Below are 22,149 nucleotides of genomic sequence, written 5' to 3'. Positions count from 1 at the left end.
GTGAAACTAGCATTGAGTCTAGAAATGAAAAAGATAAAAAAGAGAAAAAGAAAATACTTTTTTTTAGTATTTTTTCCCTCACTATGTCACTATGTCGTTGTGAAAGCTAAAAATAGTAATACTTGTGCAGGAGACAGCTGACCTTTTATGCTTGGTCTTACTACATTTTATCCACTAAAACACTTGTTTTTACTAGATAACTTTTAACTTTCTGAACTGTGAAGAAACACAATTAATACATTTCCATTGGTACCCATTGGTACAGGCTACAGGAGTACACCACTACATCCCTAGATGTTTACTTTGTATGTGTGAGCCAAACAGTTGGGTTGTTAAACCTCCAAAAGTGCAACATTGTGTGCTTTGACTGTTTCTCTATGCAGCCTACTGAGATTAACTGCATCCAGAGAACTGACACTTCAAATGTCCAAGGGAGTACTTCAGCATCCCTGGGATCCTCCAAAGCCTGCTCTGCCATTCCCAGTTTCCCATTCATGGATCAAAGGATGCCTTGGAGCTCTGGTGGAGTTCTCAAACCAGGAGCTGCCCTGGGTCACCCAGTCCATACTGCAGTAGTGTCACATTGGACCTTGCACCAGAAAGGGACAGGGATACACTTGTGGGAACGTGATCAGCCCTTGGCCACTGCTATGCCCAGTAACCCACTGGTCTAGATGTTGCCCTGGGAAATGGAAGATCTGTTCAAGTATCTGCTCCAGTGAATATGGAATGATTTTCTCCCTCCACATTAAACACCACTGTCCACTGTAAGAGGATCCTACGCTTCTGTAAACCAAATCTATTTTCATTTAGTTAGTATCACATTTAGTATCACATTTTTGTGAGTTCCTTATGAAGTAATGTATACACATTAGTTATGAATAATTTTGCTTTGTGGAAAATGTAAATTTCATCTAAATATTCAAAGAAGATCACAAAGGCCCTAACTTCATCCCAAGTGTAAAATTTAAAGTTTTTACGAGACTGCAGCAATGTAGCAAACCAAATTCATACTAAGCAGGGTTATGACGTTACCTTTTGCATGGTTTAGTTTAATTTCTGAGAATATTTTATTTGCATTTTATTCATTTGACCTGCTGAGAGTGTGTTTAAAATGAGAAAGAAATTGAGGCAGCAGAACTTCCCTTTGTTGCTGTCCAGGATCACTCCATCAACAAAAGGGATCATTCTTTTAATGATGGAGATAGGAAACAAAGAAACCATAAAAAAGCTAGCCAAACCCAATGCCAGATAAAACCAGAGCATTTCCAGAAGGTTGTAATTAAGTACCTCATCAGGTAGAGCCTTCCACTACAGTAAGTGTCCAAGGATGTGTGCAATTGGAATAATCCCCATCTGTAGCTGATGTTGTTTATTTTGATAAACCAAATAAAACAATCCTAATGACTACAAAAACATCAGCTCTGCTCTCCAAACACTGCTCTGTGTTACACAAATTCTTGCAATATTAGACACAAGACACATGTGCTGAAACCTGTTAAATTTTGCCATCAATTTTGTGGAACTGGTTGTGAATAAATTTCCCATTGTACAAGCAGGCAGCTCTACTGATTTTACTGGTTCCAACTGTCTGCTCCTTCATGTGGAAAGCTATTAATGGGTTTAAATCTTTCTTATATTCTGTTTATATGGTGAGTTGCTTGTAATTTCCATGGGGGTAGCCTCCAGCTGAAGAAGATGTGTAAATTTGGACCTGATATAGACTTAGGAAGACCTGTTCAAGTTTGTTTTAGGTACTTTGCTGCCTGGGGTTCACTGTGGATTAGAGTGATTTAATGCCAGGCAGGTTGTTGGAAACAATGTAGGAAAGCATCTTGTACTAAGTGAAACTACTGAGAAACGATACTTCTCTACACTAGTTACATTTATCAAGATTTTCCAATTTCTGGATTGTTTTGAGCCAGTATAAAGTAGCAGCCATCTAAATGCTGCATGTTTGAATTGCTAGACATCTGCTGGGTCACTGAAACTTTCCTTTGACTACTCTTAAAATAGTAATCTTAGAAACACTAGTGTTCTGACTGGAGAAGTAAAAAGAGTAACTTTAACAGCACTTTAAACAATTTCCACCTAAACTGAAAAGACCTTACATAACATGAAGCCCTGAGGTTGTCTTTCATGACTTGTTGCAGAGTAAGATGTCTCAAATCAGGAGAAGCCCCAGGCACTTTGTCCTCTCCAGCTACCCCAATGGAGCACCAGAAGAGGAAACCTACAGTAACCTCCAAACAATTCCAGACACCACACAGCAAATGGAGTTTGATATCAGGTATCACACTACATTAATACTCCTTCTGTCCTCCCCAAGTACAAAGTGCCAGACTTTCCAGAAAACTGCTAAGCCAACTAATCATAGTGCATACTACTGGAAATGGAATAGATGCAAGTGTAGATAACCTGTGGTGCTTAACACTGACTGTGCAAGATTATGCTGCATTAAATGTCTGTAAGTTTTTATCTTGCACAGGGGCACAGATATGGGTCTTTATTAGAGACCACCTGTTACAGCAAGCAGCTGAAGAAGTAATTTTTACATAATTCTCCGGCGCCACTTACAACAAAATAGTAGTTCTGCCTTGGGTTTTTCTTAATCCCATACATACATTTTTTCCAGTATAAGAGGCAGGGGTTTCCTTTCTCCCCCATCTGTGAAAATTCCTTTATGTGGTTTTCCTGGTGGCTTTTTGTAGGTGGACTGGCCAAGCCCAAGGATTTTTTTCAGCAGACTCTAGAATTAAGCTCTTGAGCCTACTTACTATTTAGCAGATCTGGTGAACAGATCTCAGCAGAAATGCAAATTAAAATAAAAATGTATATTCATATTATTTGTCTACCACAACAAAATCATGTGTCTAAGAGAAGCTACATCTAATGTGAAATTTTCATCAGGAAAGCATAACCAGTTTTTAGCATCAACATGTACCACAGATGTCGTTCAAGTTTTTGTATATCCCAGGACCTCCCTAAAAGCCTTAAGGTTTTGGTCAGTTTGTACCTGGGCACCACCCAGTAGCTGGAGACCCACACTGCACAGTGGAACACATTGGAGTAAATCTGTTGGATGACAAAGCCAACATTTTTTTAAGATGAAATATCTTGAAAGGTTTGAAGTGAAGGCAGTTTCAATATTTTGATTTGGTGGAGAAGGGAGCAGGACAATCAAAAACCCCCAAACAGAATCCCATTGTCTTATATAAAGAAATGAAACATCTAAAAAATCAACATGTTTTTTTCAAAAGTGCCAAATATGCAGCTTCTTATGAAAACATCAAAACACTTCATGTATGGGCATAAAATACTTAATAAACCCATAAATAATGGGAAACAAGCCTCCTGTAACATTTCAGTTTTACGTTCCCAGTTTAGCCTAGCTGTTGGGGAAATTACATTACCTGACTTTTAAAGAGTGCTTTTAGAAAATTGCTGTTGCAGGGTTCTCCTCTAATGTGTACATTCTGACTGGTTTGCAGCTCAGCTACTCAGGTTGGCCATCAGCTGGCCCTGATCGGGGATGAATTTAACAGGAGGTACCACAGGACATTAGAAGAAACACTGCTTCACCTGGCACGAGTGTAAGTTATCTTATTGGCAGAGCCTTTTAATAATCATGTTAGACAAACAAGAATGTTTCTGTACACAAAAAATTTATTGCTGCTACTGCTGCCTCATACAGAACATAGAAAAGCAAAGCAGCTTGTTTTACAAGGAAAAGCTTTGTAATAATGTAAAATGTAAGTTGTTTCAACAGCCTACAGCCATTTAAAGTCGAAAGACTTAAATAGTGTCTTGCTATTTCAAATTCCTCAGAGGCACAGTAACTTTAGACACAATTTTAAGCACAACTGAGTGATGAGAGACCTGCAGCCCAGTGTGAGATTTACATGTTACTGCATGTGCAACAACTTACCCATGCACATCCAAGAAAACTTGGCTGGAGCTAGTTTGAACTGGCTTTTATCTGCTATGAGCTGAAGGGTTGTCCTGCATAGTTATTAACTGACGTGCAGCAGTGTCCTGACATGAGATACTCGGCTGTGTCTGAAGCCCCAGGTACTCTACCTTATTTTTTCCTTGCTTCTGGGAGGGGACAGTCACTCATTGCAGACCTACCAGAATGCAGTTCAGTTACAGCTGTGTAACATAACCTATAAATATATCTGTATATACCATTTGTACACATCTTCTATCTCAGCAAAGCTGGATTCACACTCCAGAGAGAGCCTGTGGCGTTACTGTGTCAGTCTTGTATTGCTGTCCTGATTCATCAGAAATAAACATCTCTCATTGGGTTGTGCTCTTCTAAGTTTAAAACAACCACAAAGATTGTCACTTTATCACTTAATTCAGAACCTAAATTATCTTTAGATTTCAAAGCTCTACTTCCTAAATATTTAGAGAAATATACATGTACAGATATATTTTCAGGAAGGGATATACTAAAGGTTTCTGTTTGGGTTTTGTTTTGTTGGTTTTTGTTTCCTAAACATTTCTATTTTATTTGCCACTTTTTAGAATAAATTTTTTATCCTCATGCTTTCTTTGTTTTGTTTAAATCATCAGGGTTGCTATCAGTGTTTTCCAGACATGGAATGTTATCAAAAGTGTTATAAGAAGCTGTGGAGATGTGAGCAGTAACTGGACAAAGCGGCTGACTGGCTGTGGAAGCTGGGTATGCTCTCTTCTCTTTTCTCCCACCTTTTTGTTGGTATGTAGGCAACAGGAACACCTGACTCCCTTGTACTGTCAGGGAGTGAAGTGTATCATGTGGCTTCAGGCTGGGGTTTATCCCTTAGTTTGTTGGTACCCCCTCAGTGCCGGGGTTTTTTTCTCTTTAGGCTGAAATTTCTCATTTAAAGACTACCCAAATCCCACACAACTCGCGGGGTTCCTTTCAGAGGGGAGGCACCTGCCACTATCAGATGCTGGAAGGTTCTCCCTGGGGAGATGAGCAGAGCTGCTGCCAGCAGTACTTACCCAGAGAAGAGAGGAGGATTCTTTAGTGGCTGGAGCCCCCAGTAAAACCTATAAATATATCTGTATATACCGTTGTACACATCTATCTCAGCAAAGCTGGATTCACACTCCAGAGAGAGCCTGTGACATTACTGTGTCAGTCTTGTATTGCTGTCCTGATTAATAATACATAAACATCTCTCACCTGATCTCCGACTCCCTCTGCATTTCTGCAGCAGAACTGGACCCTGCTCTTGGGCCCACACTGACCTCCTACATGGGCATTCTTTTAGTTTCCTTGCACCTTCTTTTTGCTGCTTGTTATTTCTAATTACCAACCCCTTTCTTCCCACAGACTTGCAGGCTTCCTGTCAGGTGCCTCTGCCAAAAGCTGGTGCCCGCAGCCTTGCTTGTTGCTGCCTTTTGGTGGGCCATGAATTATGGACTGTAGAATTAGCACACAGAATACCATAGGAGGTCATTGCTGGGCACTGACCAACATCACTAACACCCCAGTGGTGGCAGCTGGTTTGTTTTTCAAATTTACACTGATAAAATCTCTTTAATATTTAAACCTAGGCGAGTGCTGGGTCACTGCTGTTTCATATCTTTTTTAAAGAAAAAACTTTTAAAATAAGGAGGTTGTTGCTGGATAACTGCCTGACTTGCTAGTTTTGAAATGTGATCCAGACAATTAGAAAGTCTGTCTTTTTTGTGTTTATTTTAATGCAATATAAAGTGTCTATTTCCTATAAATGAGTTTGTTAGATTGTGGATATGAGGAAAACTGAAGGCATGCTGGCCATCCTTTAAATTTTAACACTGTAAAAGCAATAGTAAAGATTAAAACCATGATACTTTTTTAAAATTAAATTGTTGCTTCAAAGCTTTTGCAGTGTTGTCTGCTTTATTTTCAAGACTGCTATCACACAATAATAGCAGTATCTTCTGCCCCTTTTCAAAGTAAAACTAGAAGCAAATAAAATCCCAAGAACTGATGGATTCCGAGAAGGGATTTTCTCAGAGGATGCATGTCTTTTTGCAAGGCACATGCTTGGGGGCAATAGAAGTCTGAAGGGAACATGAGCACAACTTACAGGATGGAGATGGCCAAGGTGTCACCCTCCTGGACTCCATGGGTGGCCATTAGGGCACAGCTGAGTTTTTCCTCTCTCAGCATCTCCCATTGGTGCCTGGTTATCCTCTCTATATCTGAGTGCATCTTCTCTTTTTGCTGCTGAAGCTGGTTTTCAGTATCTAGCTATAGACTCTCTCAGTGAGAGAAAATGAAAGTGCAGCTCTGTGGTTTGGATATTCCCCTCAGCACAGGGGATGCCTACTTTTTCCCTGACAACCAACTCCTACCCTCAGCATATTTTTAAAACAGGAGAATACAATATTCAATGGATTTGTGATCTAAGCACTCACCAGAGAAGTTGGAGTTTCAAGTTCGAGTCTCTGCTGTAAATCAGACAAGGAATTTAAACCCCTCTTTAGTGAAGACAAATGCCAAATCAAGCCAAATGTAAGCATGTTGAGGAACATGCTTCCTCTCTTTAATGAATGGTGCCTAAATCCCATTATGATGCTAACTGCCCATCTCAAAAAATATTTCTAGGAAAAAAAAAAAGAAGCTTCACTAGACTATTTCATTTGACCATTTTATGCAAAGGATTTTGAATTATCTTTGAATGACTTGAAATGCAGAGCAAATGGAGAGCAGGCAAAGAAGGACTATAAAGGGTGATGGCTCCAGCATACCCCAGAAATTCAAGTAGAAGCAGCAGCAAAGAAGTAATATAAAGGGTGATGGCTCCAGCATACCCCAGAAATTCAAGTAGAAGCAGCAGCAGCAGCATATATTCCAGTGTCACATTATTCCAAAATGCTCTCAAGCTGATGTGCCCTTCAGCAGCAGGTAGGCAAGTTTTTTCTAGAAAAGCACAGTTCACACACCTGGAACTGGAGTCACACAGAGGCCAGAAGTAGGTCCACATAGCCAAGAAAACAGACTAAAGTTATATCAGTGAGTTGACTACTCCATTGAGCTCTATAATAGCAGTGTGATAGAAAAATGTGTTAAAATTATTTAGTAAAGGGTAAAATTTAACATCAGGAGGGTCTAATAAATTCCTATGCATTTATTAGATATGTCTCATATTCATATGTAATAAAAGTACCAGCTGTGAAAAAATTGACTCTTCCCAGCTGAATCATTTTAATACCACCAAATAATTATTTCTAGATAAATAATCTTTATGCATAGGGGAGCAATGATGAATGGGAGACTCTTCACTGCCTATTTCATCCAAGAGCTGTGTGGGGTGACTCTCCTTTTTCCCACTCTTGTGTTGAATCACAAGAGAGGGGAATTTCATCATCCAGCATGTATGGAGCAAACCACAGTCTCAAGGAATACAAAATTCAGTCTCAGCAAAGAAACAAGTGAAACACAAAGCAAATGGCATCCAAAGCCACAGCTATCAGCACTAACTGGAGTAGCAGGGAGCACTCAGTGCCAGGCTCCTCTTTCACCTGTGGAGCACAGTTAGTTAATCTTTTAGTCACAGCCCCACAGTGACTCAGGGGACCCAACATTAATTCTGTTTTTTTTTCACTGCACACTTACTGATATGTGACAGCATTTACGGCACATAATTTTCTTCCACATCCTGTTATGCTTGTTCATAGGCAAAGGAGCCACACTGGTTTCTCACCTCTCAAACATTCAGTTTCCAGAAGCAGAGGGGATAACGGAGCAAGAGCAAGATCCAGGATTCGTAATTACTTGGGCACTCTCTGCCCAGGCACAGGCAATGTTACAGAGCATGTGAGGGGAGGCTGTGCTGACAGGCAGAACACAAAATAAAGCCCTGAACACTCTCCATACAGAGGTGCAAACACCTCCATCACACTGCCTCTGCTCCTAGGAATTGCAACATCAGCACAAGAGCGTGATTCCCTCTGGCTTCTGGTTTTGGAGAAAGTAAGTTGACTGAGGAGCAGCCTCGGCTCAACCACTGCACAGAAGAAAAGCAAACACCCAACAGTGGTGATGGGTCCTTCTTCCCACTAATTAAACAAGACCCACAACATTGGAATGCTCTTATGATACAGATTTCCCTTCAGCATGACAACATTTCTTCAGCTGACAAAAGTGCAAAGGTTATCAATGGTTTCCAAACAAGAGATTTCTAGCATGGATTTCCCAAAGAGTTTTAATTCCTAGCAAAGTGTACAACAAAGTGAAATGAGGGGGGAGAAAAAGAAAAAAAAATGGCAAGAACACTACAAATAGAAAACAGGTCTCCAACCTCAGAAAGGTTAAATAATTAAAAAGAAAGTCCAGAACTTTCAAAGCAGTAAAATCAGTGCCACCAACATACCATGCTCAGTTTCAGCTATCATAAAAGCTGGTTTGAATGTCACCAACATTGCATTTGGTCCTACAAGGTGCAGTCAGAAACTTCTAACACAGGACAATCCAGTGTTTAATAATATGAATGGGATTTAGTTGCAATATTCTAACCAATAATTCTAACTGAAGATTTTGGTATGCTTTTCTGAATAATTAACACCTTACCTGTAACACAGGAACCTTCAATGAAATAATTTTCTTTACAGTTTTTCCAACCTTTAATCATCAGCTTCTAGCAGTTGAATGGTGAAGCTGAAAAACTCTGCAGTACTTTACTAATTGTTAATGTTTACACATGCTAAAAGTGGAATTTGTACTGTGAGGGCAGGCACAGCTGCCAGCTGCAGTCCACAAAAGAACTACTTAATAATACAGCCAACTTAGCAATGATAAGGGCCAGTGGTTTTAATTCACTCTCCCTGTCATAAACGTGAAATTACAGAATGATTGGTAGTATAATTGGAAGTTCTCCCGCATTTCATAATAATTATTGAAGACACTGTCAGTCATTTGATGTAAGTAATATATCCCAATTTTTTTTCCCTATATATCTGTTAAACACAGCATTAAAATACCAAAATAAAAAATACACACTGGGTAATGGGAAGCTCTTTCCAGAAGGGTTGGGGACAACCTGCTGCTCTCCAGCTCATCATTTCCTGCTGCCAGGAAATGTACATAATATTTTTGTAAAGCTTTTTTTCCCAGTGAACATTTCTTGTGTAACTTAGCACAACCAGTGTGGCACTGGACAACTGGAGGGAAAGTTATTTCCATCCACATGTGGACAGAGTTAATAATGATGCACCCCAAAGCATTAAAAATAGCAAGAAAAGCTTCAGTTTATTTATAGTTTAATGTTAAGAAAATAATGTTTCTAATAACATCATCTGCCTCACTCAGCTGCTAACTGGCAATGTGGACACAACGTAAAAGAACTTCACATAGATGAACACCCCACAAGCCAGATGAGTAAGAAAACAGGAACACCAACACACTGAAAGCTCTCCCAACAAATGGCTCCTCTAAATGCACCCTCCAGCCCAGGGTAGAGCCCTCCAAAACTTGAAGCCAACAACCCCTGCATTCCTAGATCCCTGCACCAGACAGCCAAGGCTACTAATTGGAACCTGAATCCACACCCAAAAATCTCCCCCAAAAACCAACCAAATAAAACCAAATAACAACAACAACAAAAAAGCACCCAAGAGGGAAAGTTGCTTGCAGGATTGAGGCCAAATAGTGCTACTTGGCCTGTTCATTGACAGCTTTGCAGTCTTGACACAGATGGAAGAGCCAAACTTTGCACTCCCCTTTCCACACCTGAGGAACTCAAAGGAAAATGTTCATTGCAATTATGCACATAGTGAGTGCTCTTTACATCATGAGAAGCCATGAATGTTTAAGACTTCTTCATTTGGGAGCACAAAGTTTTAAATCAGAAAAAAACTGAGTTGTGTGGATTTTTCTCAAAACGTTATTTAAGTCTCCACTGCTTCCTCATCTTCCAGAGCATCTACATGTTTATATTGTTTCCAGGCCTTTAAATTACATTTTTTGAGAATGGCTCCTAGTTGATTCCCGGGCCCCACTTCATATGTGTAAGGAAATTCTGTTCCTTGCTTTCTTTCGTACACTGAATGCATGGTCTGCTCCCACAGAACAGGTGACACCACCTGCTTCACTAACAGCTTCTGAATGTGCTTTGAGTGCATGTACTTTTTGCCATCAACATTGGAATACACACAGAGCAGCGGTTTCTGAATTTCAATTGATTTTAGGACTTCAGCCAGTGGCTCTACTGCTGGTTCCATAAGTCTGGTATGAAAAGCCCCACTGACTGGAAGCATTTTTGTACGTTTAAAATAATATTTTCGTGCATTCTCCTGCAAAAATTCCAAAGCCTATAAAAGAAAGAGAGAAGTGAGTCTTGCACAACAAAGGTTTTCTCAGTCACCCCACAAGAATCACCTCATCAGACTTACTGTGATAAAGGGATTCCTTTTATCAGTTGTTCCCTACCCAACTACTGAATGCATGCTGGGAAAAAACCCCACAGATCAAGTACTTTTGTCTGGACAAACTAAGGCCATACATAACACCCACATAGAAGTGCAAAGTAAGGGTCTTTAAAAAGTGAAATGCTCAGTTCGGAAGAAATAGTTACTCTGAAGCAATACCTGTAAGTGTCCTGCAATGACTCTGCTGTCTGGAAACAAATAGTTTGAAACTGTGCACACGGGGTTCTCTATACCCAGCGATTCACAGTGTTTACGGGCTTCCAGGCAGGCAAATTTGTAATTTGCCTCTCGCCGACCGACAACCGAGAGCATTCCACTGGGGACAGCCTCTGACGCCTTTTGCATGGCTTCGGCGCGCACTTTCACCGCGTACAGCGCTACGGAGAGAAACAGAGATGCTGCGTAAATATGAGCGCGGGCACCTGCGCGCAAGAAAGGGCAGTTGTTCACTCGTTGTGAAACGTCAATGCTTTTAATGCCGTATTGCACACGTTAAAGCAAACAGTCGAAGTAAAAAGTAAAATTTCTCCTCTAACTAAAAATAAAAAGCAGGAGAGACACAGTGATAACAGGCAACGCTTTGGAAACAGCACGGGCCCGGGCTGGGAGACCCTAGCAGGGAGTTCCGCACGTCCCCTAGGCACCTTCGGCAAAGCCCAGGGCTCCAGCGAAGACCAGCGCCGCGAACTCCCCCACGCTGTAGCCGGCGGCCGCCACGCAGCGCTCCACGACCTGCGGGGACACAGAGCCGAGCACCGCCTCAGCAGCACCGCGGGACAGGCCCAAGGGGCCGCCGCCCCGACCCCCCGCGCCCAACGCGACCCCTCACTTCAGGCTGCAGGTGGTTGAGCTTCTCCACGGCGGCCAGGGAGGCGACGAACACGGCGGGCTGGCAGTGCTGGGTGCGGTCCAGCGCGTCCCGCGGCCCCTCCAGGCAGAGGGAGAGCAGGTCGTAGCCCAGCACCTTCTCGGCCAGGCGGTACATGTCCCGCACGCCGGGATACTGCTGCAGCCCGCGGCACATCCCCACGAACTGGCTGCCCTGCCCGGGGAAGAGCAGCACCGTGCCCTCCCGGGGGCACCGCCGCTCCCGCCTCGCCGCCGCCGCGTCCGGCTCCTCGGCCTCCACCGAGCTCTGCAGGAGGTCGCTCAGGGTCGCCGCCCGGTCCCCAGCGCCGGGACGGGAGCTGCCCCACCGCTGCACAGCGCCGCGGAGGCCGCCGCGCCCGCTGCAGCCACCAAGCCGCCATGGCGCTGCGGCCCAGCCGCCCATGTCCGCCGCCCGGGAACGGGCGTTGCCACGGGGACGGGGCGGCCCCAGCCGCCGGGCCGGGCGCCGGCACAGGGGACGGGAAGGAAGGGAGGAAGGGAGGGAGATCGGTCGGGCCTCCCCAGCGCTCGCCGCCCTCAGCCCTGCGCACCGCCCTGGGGCCGGCCCGCGCCAGGCACCTCCGTCCGCCCAGCGCCGAGAGCCCGCCCCGGGGCGGGGGAGCTCGCGCGGCACCAGGGGCGGTGCTTGGATGTCCGGGCAGAGCAGGCGCGACCGGCGGCAGCAGTAGCTCGGCGCGGGAGGAGGTAACGCCAGCCCTGCCCGCGGCACGGCTCGGGACGGGACGGGACGGGACGGGACGGGACGCTGCTCGCCGGAGGGGCCTCCCGCTCCCGCCCCCGCGCGGGTCCTGGCGCTCCCGGAGCGCTGCCGCCGCCGGGACCCCGCCGCGACCCGGACGCCCTCGGCTCCCCCGCGGGTCGGCGGAGAGGGTTGAGGGAGCGATCCCGCTTCCTGCTTCTGGCGACAGCCCCGTGCCGGCCAGCCGGGATCCCCCGGGCAGGACGGGACCTACGGTGCCGGATAGAGACGGGCAGGGCGGGCCCCGCTCACGGGCGGACAGGACTTGGCCAAACACTCCTGGCTTTTCCGTGCCGGCGTTTAGCATGGAAAGTGCTTTAAAATAAACAAACCAAGCCACCAAGCTATGAAGCTTGTTCTTAATTTTGATCCGGCACACGAGCTTTTCAGTGGTTGACAGCTGTGCGCGCACCGCAGAAGGGCAGAACCCGTTCCTGTGGTCCCATCGGGCCGGCGGCTCTGCCGCGCACATTGGCTCTCGGCACTCGGGAGAAGTTTTCACGCTGCTGTTTAACTAAAGGTATATCTTCCTTCAGTGTCGCCGAGGAACATTTCTTTAAGGGTGAAAGAAAGGGCTTTGGTTTTCAATTCCGAGTTTTTGAGTGATACTTATAAATCAGCCCAAATTGCACTGTGATATAATTGGAGCGTTCAGCACTTAGATTATTTTTTTAAAAAAGCGAAAGTTGGCGTGCCGGAGTTGCAATTGTGTAACGACTTTGCATGAAGTAAAGGTTGTGAAACAGTATCAAGCATTGAGTCAGAGCAGCTCAGTAAAACAGACTGTAAGTACGGCTTGGGAGAAGGAAAATGTGTTATAATAGCAAGAAATTATGTTGACTTTTAATTTTTCTCACTCTTCTATTCTCTGTGCTATTTTATAAGATGATTTCTTCCACTTGTATCAGCCTCTAGGTAAAATATCTGGAAGTGAGCTGCTCAAGTTAACTGAAATGTATGGGCAGTAACATAGGAGATATATAACATATATGTGACCATATCCCAGCCCGTGGCTACCTCTACCTGTAACATAAGCATCAATGAGAAGAGATTGAGAGTAAATGGCAAATTCTCCCGGCAAAAATCTTGCTCCAGTATGCATTTCAGTTCCCTGTATGTGAATAAATAATAGATTTATTTGCACAACTTGTGCTCTGCCATGTTGAAATCTCACTGGGGAGTGAGTTTTTTTTTGTTTCCATCTGTACACTTTGCATTATAGTCTTCAATAAATACCATATTGTAAAAAATTATAAATACATGTTATAAACATGTATTATACACTTATTAGATATTTATATTCTATTTATATCCTATAACATTTATTGTTTGAAATGTCTCTATTACTTGAGATTAGATACCCTGCTTTTTTTTTTTGGTGGTAGCTGTATTTTTTGTCATAGGCTGTGATATAAATTTGATTTTAGTGTTGCAGCTTCCCAGGAATTAAACCCACAACACACATAAATAGTTTATCAATATAAATGAAGTATGTTGTCTTTAATTTTTCAGACAGCTATCTTGGGAAGAAGCCTTCTTCCAGGGGAAAATTTGCATGCTGCCTCTCAGACCTGGGCAGAGCCTTATTTGCCCTTAAAAAAATGTATGGTAGAGGATGAGAGGGAGAGTATCTGTCTTGGGGACCCCTTCTATGGTATGGTCCCAGCTTTGTCAGTCTGTCTCCAAACACTCGGCACTGAGAACCCCCAGGGCTGCCAGGGTGATTTAGCCCTGCTGGGAGATGTTTGTGTTTTTAATGCGATTTTTAAGCCCCATGTGATTGGTAGCCAGTCCCAAGCTGCACAGAATGGAACTAATCAGAAGTTTTATCAGCACAGGAGTATAAGGAAATGGGATGAAAGCAGTTGTCCTTTCCTACCTTCCTTCTCCTTCCTGCTGACAGAATGCCCCAAGGAGGGAAAGGCACCTGTCTTTCAGAGACCTTCTCAAGGCAAAGAAGTGTTTCCTTTCATTTTTCATCAGGCTGAAGCAACCCAGCTGCTCTGTCACGATGTATCTAATCCCACCTACAGAGCAGCCTATCCCTTTCTTTGGGTGCACAGTGTTCTTTCCAGAAAGAGGACACAGAAAGCTTCTGGTAATTTTTTCTTCATGTTATGCTACCATAGAAAAACAGCAGAGAGAAGTCCATTAGGCAGCAAGTTTAACTACTGCAGTTTTTTCCCCCTTTATTTTTCCTTTTACTTTATGTAGCTGGAACTAACTTTGGGTAGGTCAGATATTTTGAATACCTAGAATAATTACTCTAACATGTATGTAAAGCAAAGAAGCCCTCACTGCTGCAACTGCCTGAAGTCACACTAGCACTAAACAGAAAAGGGGCAGCATGATGAAGAATATGTTGCAGGGCAGAGATAAGAAGTGGAAAAGAAGTAAACAAGTTAAATGTGTATGAGAAGAAAATATTTCCAACCTTGATGGTTCTTGGAGGCGGATATCTGCTGGGTACACTGCAGATATCATTCACAGACATGTAGCATTCTTCAGTATGAAAATGTGGGTGCAAGAATATTGTGCAACTCACCCTGGAGCTGGGATATGATTGGGAAAGTAGTTATTATTTCTAGGTTGAGTAATGCTGCTGCAGCCAGTGGGGCTGTGTTAGCAAGTCTGTGGTGTTCAAGTTCTCACCGATTCATTTCAGATCATCTGCTGTACACTGAAAGGGAAGGCAGGGCTGATGAACCTCTGTGCTCACATTACCTTTAGAAAATGTACAGGGTGTTCTGTACACATTGCACAGCTCTTTTACTGCACAGGTAAACAAAGACTGCAGCACTGGCCAGTGCACTGACTCTGCAGTACATCTTGCCTTTTACTCATTCTCTTGCTAAAGACCTACATCAAGTAATCAGACAGACAGATGTGGCTTCTTCCATGCTATTTTCTGAGTTGCCTGTGCTTTTTTATGGAAAGTTGGTACCAGTATTTAATTTTTTGGGAATGAAAACACAGGAACTCCCACTGCTGACAGACAGCTATGGTCTTGCTGCCAGCACACCTTGCTGCATGGTTTCATTCCTCCTTCTCCTTGCAAGATAGAGTATTTATTCACTAATTTAGTTACTATTTATATTCACTATTTATTCATTCACTAATGACTGCCACTGAGCAGTATTGTTTCAATTTTATAGTATTTAGCACTTTCAGCTTACAGAACACTTTCAGACTTTGTTCCCTGGGAGGAAGTTGACAGAACCCCTGACAAAGTCTGTTGCTGAATGCTGTGAAGAGACCACCCTTATATTGTTAACATCCAAATGAATGATTAAAGCCCTTTGGGTTCTTGCTTATGACTTTCGAAAAAATAGTATTTGGCAGCCACTCTGGAGTTGCACGTATCACAGCATGTGTAGAGAGCTAAGCCTGGCCTCCCTGCAGGCAAAGCAAGAGTTAAAAATTAGTGAGATCTTATTAATTTTCAATTTCTGACTTAACCTTTGGGAATTACTCATCTGAAGGCAGCTAAAGAGAATCACTGTGCTCAGCACTCTTGTTCCCATCACATCTTGTTGCTCCTGCAAATGGCACTTGCTTCACATCCCAGTAAAAGCAGAGCCTTTCACGCTGTCAGTGGGGATGACAAGTAGTGCACACAGCAGCTGGCAGCCTGCTTCCTTGGGAAATAACAGCACAGATTTAAGTGCAGGACAATAGGGGAACTCCTCTGCTCTACTTAAGATGCTTCCTCATAAGTGGAATCCACTAGGCAGCAATGAGCCCTGCAGATTTTTCCTCCCTCCCTTGTCCATCCTCCACCTAAGACCCAGCTGGTCCTATCACAGCAGAGTACCACATTGTCTTCCCCTTCTTCCCTCTCCCCAGCCTCAGTTCTGAATCCTTTCCTGCTTGTCTCTTTTCACCCATTCAGTCTTTTGTTCAGTTTTTGACCCTGACTTGCATCTCTGATGGCTTTGTCTGTTGCCTTTTTTGTGTATATTGCTATTCATTCTCACCCCAAGCCCACAGCCCAGGCCTACCTGCCCTTTCTTGTTTACCCCTCTCAACCTTTCTCAACTTGTGTGCCTTACCAGTCGCTCCATGCTCAGTTTGCCTTCAAAACTCTGCTCTGCTTCTATCATCAGGATTTCTCTCCATCCCATGCAACCTGCATTGTGGTTCCAGTCACTGAAATCTCACATTAAATCTGTGTGGGCAGAGCCCTGAGTGCAGGGACAAAAACCATAATGCAAGACCTTTCTTGCTGCCCAAGCTTACCCTGATCTCCAAATAGAAATTCACCAGGTCAGAGCTGTGACAATGCAACCTCATCTGTGCAATTTCCTATTGGTTTAAGCACATCTGTCACAAGTAGGATTTCCTCTTCCCCACTTCCTGCCTCCTCATCCCAGCAGTCATGGCTAAAGCAACAGAAGCTTTGAAATCCAGGGAAACACAACAGCCAAGACACTATCAATATGGCACTTTTCTCTGACAAGTTTCTGAAATGCTCATTGATTTATTTTCTCTCCTGTGCCTTCTGCAGTTACTCTTTCCCCACTGCTGCAGTCTCTCATAATCTCTCTACTGCATAACAGATGAACAGGAATTGGGTGTATTTGCTGACTATATATTTGAAAAAATATAATTCAGTTCTGCCCTTTTTATCTATTGTAGTTCTAATGTTTACATTTCAGTAAACTAAGCACAGCTCTTCTGTAGCATTTGGCCTTTGGCCAGAAAATCTGCAATGAAGCTTTTTCCTGCTGCCTGTGCCGTAACTAAAGCAGCATGGCCCAGCAGAGCAAAGCATTACTTAGCCCTAGTTCTGTAGGCAAATTTAATGGGCTTGGCAGCTACAATTGCTGGAACTGATTGAATGCTTCATGAGGGAGCCAAAGGTGTACTCTCCATGTATCCAGATCACCTTCCTTGTTTAGCAAAACATCAGTTAAGTACTTACCTTCTCATTGTCCTCCCTGGTGTTTGTGTTCCAAGGCAGCTTCTCAAGTGTCTGCTACTATTCACATCCTTCTGGCTCCCACTGAGCATCCTGAAGATGACATCTTACATTATTTTGCTTGAGCACAGGAAAGCACATGCTCTTTTTTTCCTTGGCTCTGTCACTTCATTGAGGGAATGGGCTTTTTGGTGAATAGAGAAATACACACTTCCTACTGCATTTATTTATTTTCCAAGTGCAGTTCATATAACATCAAACTGCTTTATTTCTCTGCCATACTTATTGGTGAGGATATTTCTGTCAGTAAAATTCAGTAATCTTCATGCACTTAGCTGAGAGAGAAGTAAAGGCCCCACTTCCCTCTGGCTCCCCCCTCCCCAGGGACAAATTCCTTTACAGGTACAGGTAAGATTATGGTACAAGATCCATTAATTTCAGCTGCAGTCTCTCTCAGTGACAACACTAGCCTGTGGATCAGATCTGACATGCCTATTTTTAAAATCTGTTAGAAATGGAAACTTTTGCAGTTGCATTTTAAAAGTTCTCTACCAATCAGTGTTTGGTTTTGTTTCAGGTTCACTGTCTCAATGGAAGTGGTACCAGCCTGGGCCCCAGCAGTAGGTTTCACACTCCTGCCACATGCAGGAGGAATTTTAGGAAGCAATATAACCAAAAGGGAAATCCCAACATGGTATCAAACTCTACAGAAGCCATCCTGGTGTCCACCTAACTGGGTGTTTGCTCCTGTTTGGGGAACTCTCTATACATCTATGGGGTATGTTTTTCACATTGTATTAAGGCACTGGCCTGATCTCTAAGTTCCATCTGGTATAATGCTGGACCAGAGGATATGACTGTACTCCTGTGGCTGTATGTTTGTAAGAAAATGTGTCAACCTGCCTCTTTAACAGGTAAAAACTTGTTTTGGGAGTCATGTGTGGGTTTGATAGGACATTTTGTGTGCAGAAGTATCTGCATCAAAAGCAGGAGCTTGAAAAGCTGCCATTAATTTGCTTTCCTCATTCATTCTGAGGGGAAGATCTGCCAAGCTGGAAACAGCAGACAAGGCAGCACTGGGATTTCTTCTAAGTATATCCTTCATAGTTTCAAGAAAATTAAAAAAAAAAAAAGGGGTGGGGGAAATTGTGATAGAAGTGATCTAACAGAGCTCAATAATGGAATGGATGAAACTGAATGCTAGACTGGCACTCCCATGTTCTCTCATTTCGGTTTCATTTTCTTTCCAGAAAAGCTTTGTAATTTTTATAGCCTCATGTCCTGTCCCTTCCTACCAGACTTCTCCTTTCCTTGTCCTCATACAGACTGTAGTTTTAAACTTAAGTGGAATACTTTTGTATTTTAAGAGTTAACATTTGAATGAGATCATTACTGATCTGTGAATAAAAATATGCCTTTTATCAAGGAGAAAAGAGGTGGGTGGCTTTCCCAACTTGCTGCAACTTGATTGCAGAATCTGTAACCCTGTGTCTGGATTCCTCACTACAAATCCGGGTAGCAGGTTAAATACCTTAAAGTCCAGATTGTGACAGTTTATAACTTATTTTGGTAATAGCAGAATCAGTGTATCCTAAGGTGGATGGTCTTATACATTCAGCCCAATGAAAAGATCATACTCACTACCAGCCTTCTCTAATCCACCATGCACACACATTCCTTGAATGACCAAGACATTTTATTCCTCCAGAATTTCTTAAATATTTGGAAAGCAACAAATAACTAACAGCAAGATTTAATAAGCTTACCTGTCTTTCTTGACACAGCTTCATAGATTTGTACATCACAGTATTGGTCTGAAGTTGAAGTCAGGTGTATGAACAAGTTGAAGTCCACACTGTGCTTTGGAAATCACTTAGGAAACCGAAGTTTCTAATGCTTAATCTGCCCCAACTTTATTCTGTTTTCATTATTCTCTGCAATCAAACTGCCAAAATAGCAAAGCTGTATTGTTCAGTCCCTGTGAAAGTAATGAAAGTGACCAAAGGGTTCTTCCTGCTCCCCATACTGAACTGTGCTTTGGAATCCCACTCAATACCATTCATTTTTTTAATGGTAATTAATTTCTTACATCTACTTAAAAACTGAGGTTGGATTTATTTTTAAAAAATCTTTAAAGCACCATGTCCCAATATCAAAACAATGTTTCTTTGCCGTTTGCATCTTAGACTTGTTTCCATTTCAACACAGTATTCTTTTTAAAAACAAATGTAGTAGGTTATCTGCTTCTATGCACTTAAAAGTAAGAATTCTGGCATAATTGGAATTTTTCTCTCTCCAGGTTGTTATCCAGAGCAGCTGATCAAGCCTGTGCTGTCAGTTACTTTGCCAAGTAGGGCTTAGATCTCTCAGTCTTCCCAGCTAATCTAGACTCTGGCACTGAACTTATTTCATGGATCAAGAATGTGTGGTAGCTTTAAACAATGTAGTGAATGACACATCCCCTTTGCTTTCTGCAGATACGGCTCCTACCTTGTGTGGAAGGAACTGGGGGGCTTCAATGAAAAGTCAATGGTTCCTCTGGGTCTGTATGCAGGGAACCTGGCATTAAACTGGGCATGGACTCCAATATTTTTTGGAGCTCACAAAATGGGATGGGTAAGTGGAACACTTAAAGTATTAGCATGAATGGTTTGTGTCATCATCTTTTCTCCCTGAAAATGGGCCTGAATACAAAACGTGGCTTGCAGAACTTTTCTAAAATTCTCTTTAATGCATGCCAGCAGCCACCTGAGAGAATTTACAGATCTAGACCATCCTTAAATTGATAAGATTTCAAGCAGTTCTCTGCCAGCCTTTGATAAGAGCTTTCTGTGACTACAAAACAAACATTTATACCTTATTGCAGTTCCTAGGTTTCTCTGGCAAACAGCAGTGATAAGCAGCTTATTACAACATTTTTCAGGTGACCAACACCCCTTTTAGAAAAGACTCATTTTCTGCAGCTCTCTGAAGAGAAACCACTCAATTCTCAAAATAAGAACTGGTAATACAAAAAATAAAATAGCAGTACATGCAATGCTGTAACAGGGAAAGACTCTGCAATCCATCACAGATTGATTCACACCTCATCTCTTCAGGTGACATGAACAAACTGGACAGGTTTGCTTGCTCCAACTTACTCTGGGAAGTGTCTCACTGCCCACTAAAGAGGGTATGGGTGAGAGAGACTTCATTCTCCCTCTCTGCTCCTAGCTGTAATGCCCTTTCTTGTATAGTTTTATGACTCAAAGTTGTTTGTAACTCAGCAGAAATCTATGATCTTTTTCTGCTGGCTGGTTTTCTGAGAAGGATTTAACACACAGAGGGATAGAATAGGTGCCAGAGCTAGGTGGAAAGTGACACATAGGAAATACAACGAGTAAAACAACACTAATCACCTTCTGTGTTTCAGGGGTTGGTGACTCTCCTGCTTACAACTGGTACAGCAACAGTTACCACTGCTTCCTGGTACAACATCAACAAAACAGCAGCTTATTTGATGGTTCCTTATTTAGCTTGGCTAAGCTTGGCTTCTGCACTCAATTATCGGATCTGGAAGGACAATCACAAGAAAAACTCTGAATAAGCAGTTTTCAGCCAAAACTATCTTTTTTCCATAATAATTTTTTATATGAAGTTATGGCCTTAGTTTAGTTTTAGCTGAACTACTTTGCCCTAACTTTGGTATTTACAAGTTGACAAAACAAATACAACTTTACTAGGCAAGCCACAAAGGGGTGTATGCCTGACAGGGTTTTATAGCAAACTAAAAGAAAGTCTTGATTGAAAAGTGGCAAGTGCCATATTCCAGTGTTATATGTTACATGACAAGAGCATTGTAACCATTACCAGAAGAAAGCAGGGACTCAAACTTCCTTATGTTCAGAGGAAGAAATCCAGCCACACACTAACAGTTCCAGAACGGTGTTCCTAACAGTGAAAGGGATGATTTTGGCCTGAATCTTTCATATTTACCACTAGGCACAGTGCTTTTGTGCTATGATATGTCCCACTACAGCCACCAGATATTTGTCTTCTGGCCATTGTACTTGTACTTGTTTAAGACAAGCTCTTTTTAACAATTTGTGCATTCCCACTTGGAAAAACTGTATGTGCATTCAGCTAAATGCATTAAACTACATGTAAACTTAATAACGTTGTTCCTTGTTCCTTGCTGGTATTGTTTTAAATTGTTTTGAGCAGAAAAACACTGAAAGCAGCAGGATGCTACAACCTCAAATACAGGCCCTTCATCTCATCTCATCTCCTCACCTTTGCAATGGCCAAGATAAACCAGGAAATTCAGAGCACCTGTAAAGAAATTGTGAGAACCCAGTCACAACATTTCTTTGATCAAATTTAAGTAAGGAGCCCAAACCATTTCAGGTTCCCCTGAGCAGCAGGCTAGCATGGTGTGAGCATCACTTCTGGCTGTGCAACCCTGTTCTCCCTTCTGCCTCACCTCCACAGCAACTGGATTTTTCCAAGTTTATTTCTCTAGCCTATGCTCCAGTCAATGGAACAAAGCAGGTTCCTGCAGACTGGCCTGAAATAGCCTCAAATATTCCTTTATGTTCCTGATTGTGAGGGACAACGTTGCTGCATGTTTGCAAAGTTGGAAGCAAGGTTTAGAACATACAATTTTATAATTGTACTTTCCTCTCAAGCACATCCTAATTGTTGCAAACTAGCTTAAATAATTACTACCCATACAATATATATGTCCTGGCAGGCAGGATAATTTTTTGCAACTTGCACATAAAATAGCTAAATTTCAACCAAGTGACCTTTATTTGAGAAAGATTCATTTCAAATGGGCACCCCACTGCCAAATACCTCTTAGGCCCTAAAAGTCCAAAGACTGTTTGGGATTCTACCAGAGTTTTCAAAATTCCTTTAATTCCTTTAGGTTTCTGCATTCCTGTGCTGCTCCAGACATTGCCTCCTGCTTACATCCTCAAAAGTTTCTTTAAGGGGCAGGCTTTAAGTAAAAGCTTCTGAAATGCCGTGGGATTGTTTTCTCTCTTTTAAAATAAGGAAAATAGGACAATCCATAAAATCTTTAGTCCCATTAACCCCACAGTTCATGGCACTGAAATACCTTACTACTATTATTATTATTATCATCATCATTATTATAATGATTATTATTATTTCCCACCCACCAGAATGTTTTTGATCTTTG

At 42.6% G+C, this 22,149-nt stretch overlaps 2 protein-coding genes across 3 annotated transcripts; one reads left to right on the top strand and one right to left on the bottom strand.

Annotated features, from left to right (window-relative positions):
• Positions 1-9,216: 9,216 nt before the first annotated feature.
• Positions 9,217-11,872, bottom strand: MCAT (malonyl-CoA-acyl carrier protein transacylase). The gene is made up of 4 exons (XM_064420591.1): positions 11,243-11,872; positions 11,058-11,145; positions 10,573-10,790; positions 9,217-10,296 (listed from the first exon to the last, which is right to left on the bottom strand). The coding sequence occupies exons 1-4, from the start codon at positions 11,684-11,686 to the stop codon at positions 9,874-9,876; spliced, it is 1,173 nt and encodes a 390-aa protein (XP_064276661.1). The 5' UTR covers positions 11,687-11,872; the 3' UTR covers positions 9,217-9,873.
• TSPO (translocator protein) lies at positions 11,871-20,757 on the top strand. Of its 2 annotated transcripts, none has more exons than XM_064420593.1 (4): positions 11,871-11,988; positions 17,542-17,742; positions 19,442-19,580; positions 20,377-20,757. In XM_064420593.1, exons 2-4 carry the CDS (start codon positions 17,555-17,557, stop codon positions 20,548-20,550), a joined length of 501 nt encoding a protein of 166 aa, XP_064276663.1. In that variant the 5' UTR covers positions 11,871-11,988; positions 17,542-17,554; the 3' UTR covers positions 20,551-20,757. The 2 variants fall into 2 exon arrangements, with proteins under 2 accessions (XP_064276663.1, XP_064276664.1); XM_064420594.1 differs by lacking the exon at positions 11,871-11,988 and adding an exon at positions 12,003-12,563.
• Positions 20,758-22,149: the final 1,392 nt, after the last annotated feature.

The sequence above is a fragment of the Passer domesticus genome, chromosome 5, assembly GCF_036417665.1.
Source record: "Passer domesticus isolate bPasDom1 chromosome 5, bPasDom1.hap1, whole genome shotgun sequence".
In the NCBI taxonomy this organism is placed as follows: Eukaryota; Metazoa; Chordata; class Aves; order Passeriformes; family Passeridae; genus Passer; species Passer domesticus.
Note: the sequence above shows the minus strand (reverse complement) of the source record. Positions and strands in the feature narration are given on the sequence as shown.

Coding starts and splice junctions, on each gene's coding strand:
- MCAT (XM_064420591.1), bottom strand. CDS start 11,686: ATGGGCGGCTGGGCCGCAGCGCCATGGCGGCTTGGTGGCTGCAGCGGG. Junction 11,146..11,242: donor TCAACCACCTGCAGCCTGAA/GTGAGGGGTCGC, acceptor GTGTCCCCGCAG/GTCGTGGAGCGCTGCGTGGC. Junction 10,297..10,572: donor TCATTGCAGGACACTTACAG/GTATTGCTTCAG, acceptor TTTCTTTTATAG/GCTTTGGAATTTTTGCAGGA.
- TSPO (XM_064420593.1), top strand. CDS start 17,555: ATGGAAGTGGTACCAGCCTGGGCCCCAGCAGTAGGTTTCACACTCCTG. Junction 17,743..19,441: donor ACTCTCTATACATCTATGGG/GTATGTTTTTCA, acceptor TGCTTTCTGCAG/ATACGGCTCCTACCTTGTGT. Junction 19,581..20,376: donor GAGCTCACAAAATGGGATGG/GTAAGTGGAACA, acceptor TCTGTGTTTCAG/GGGTTGGTGACTCTCCTGCT.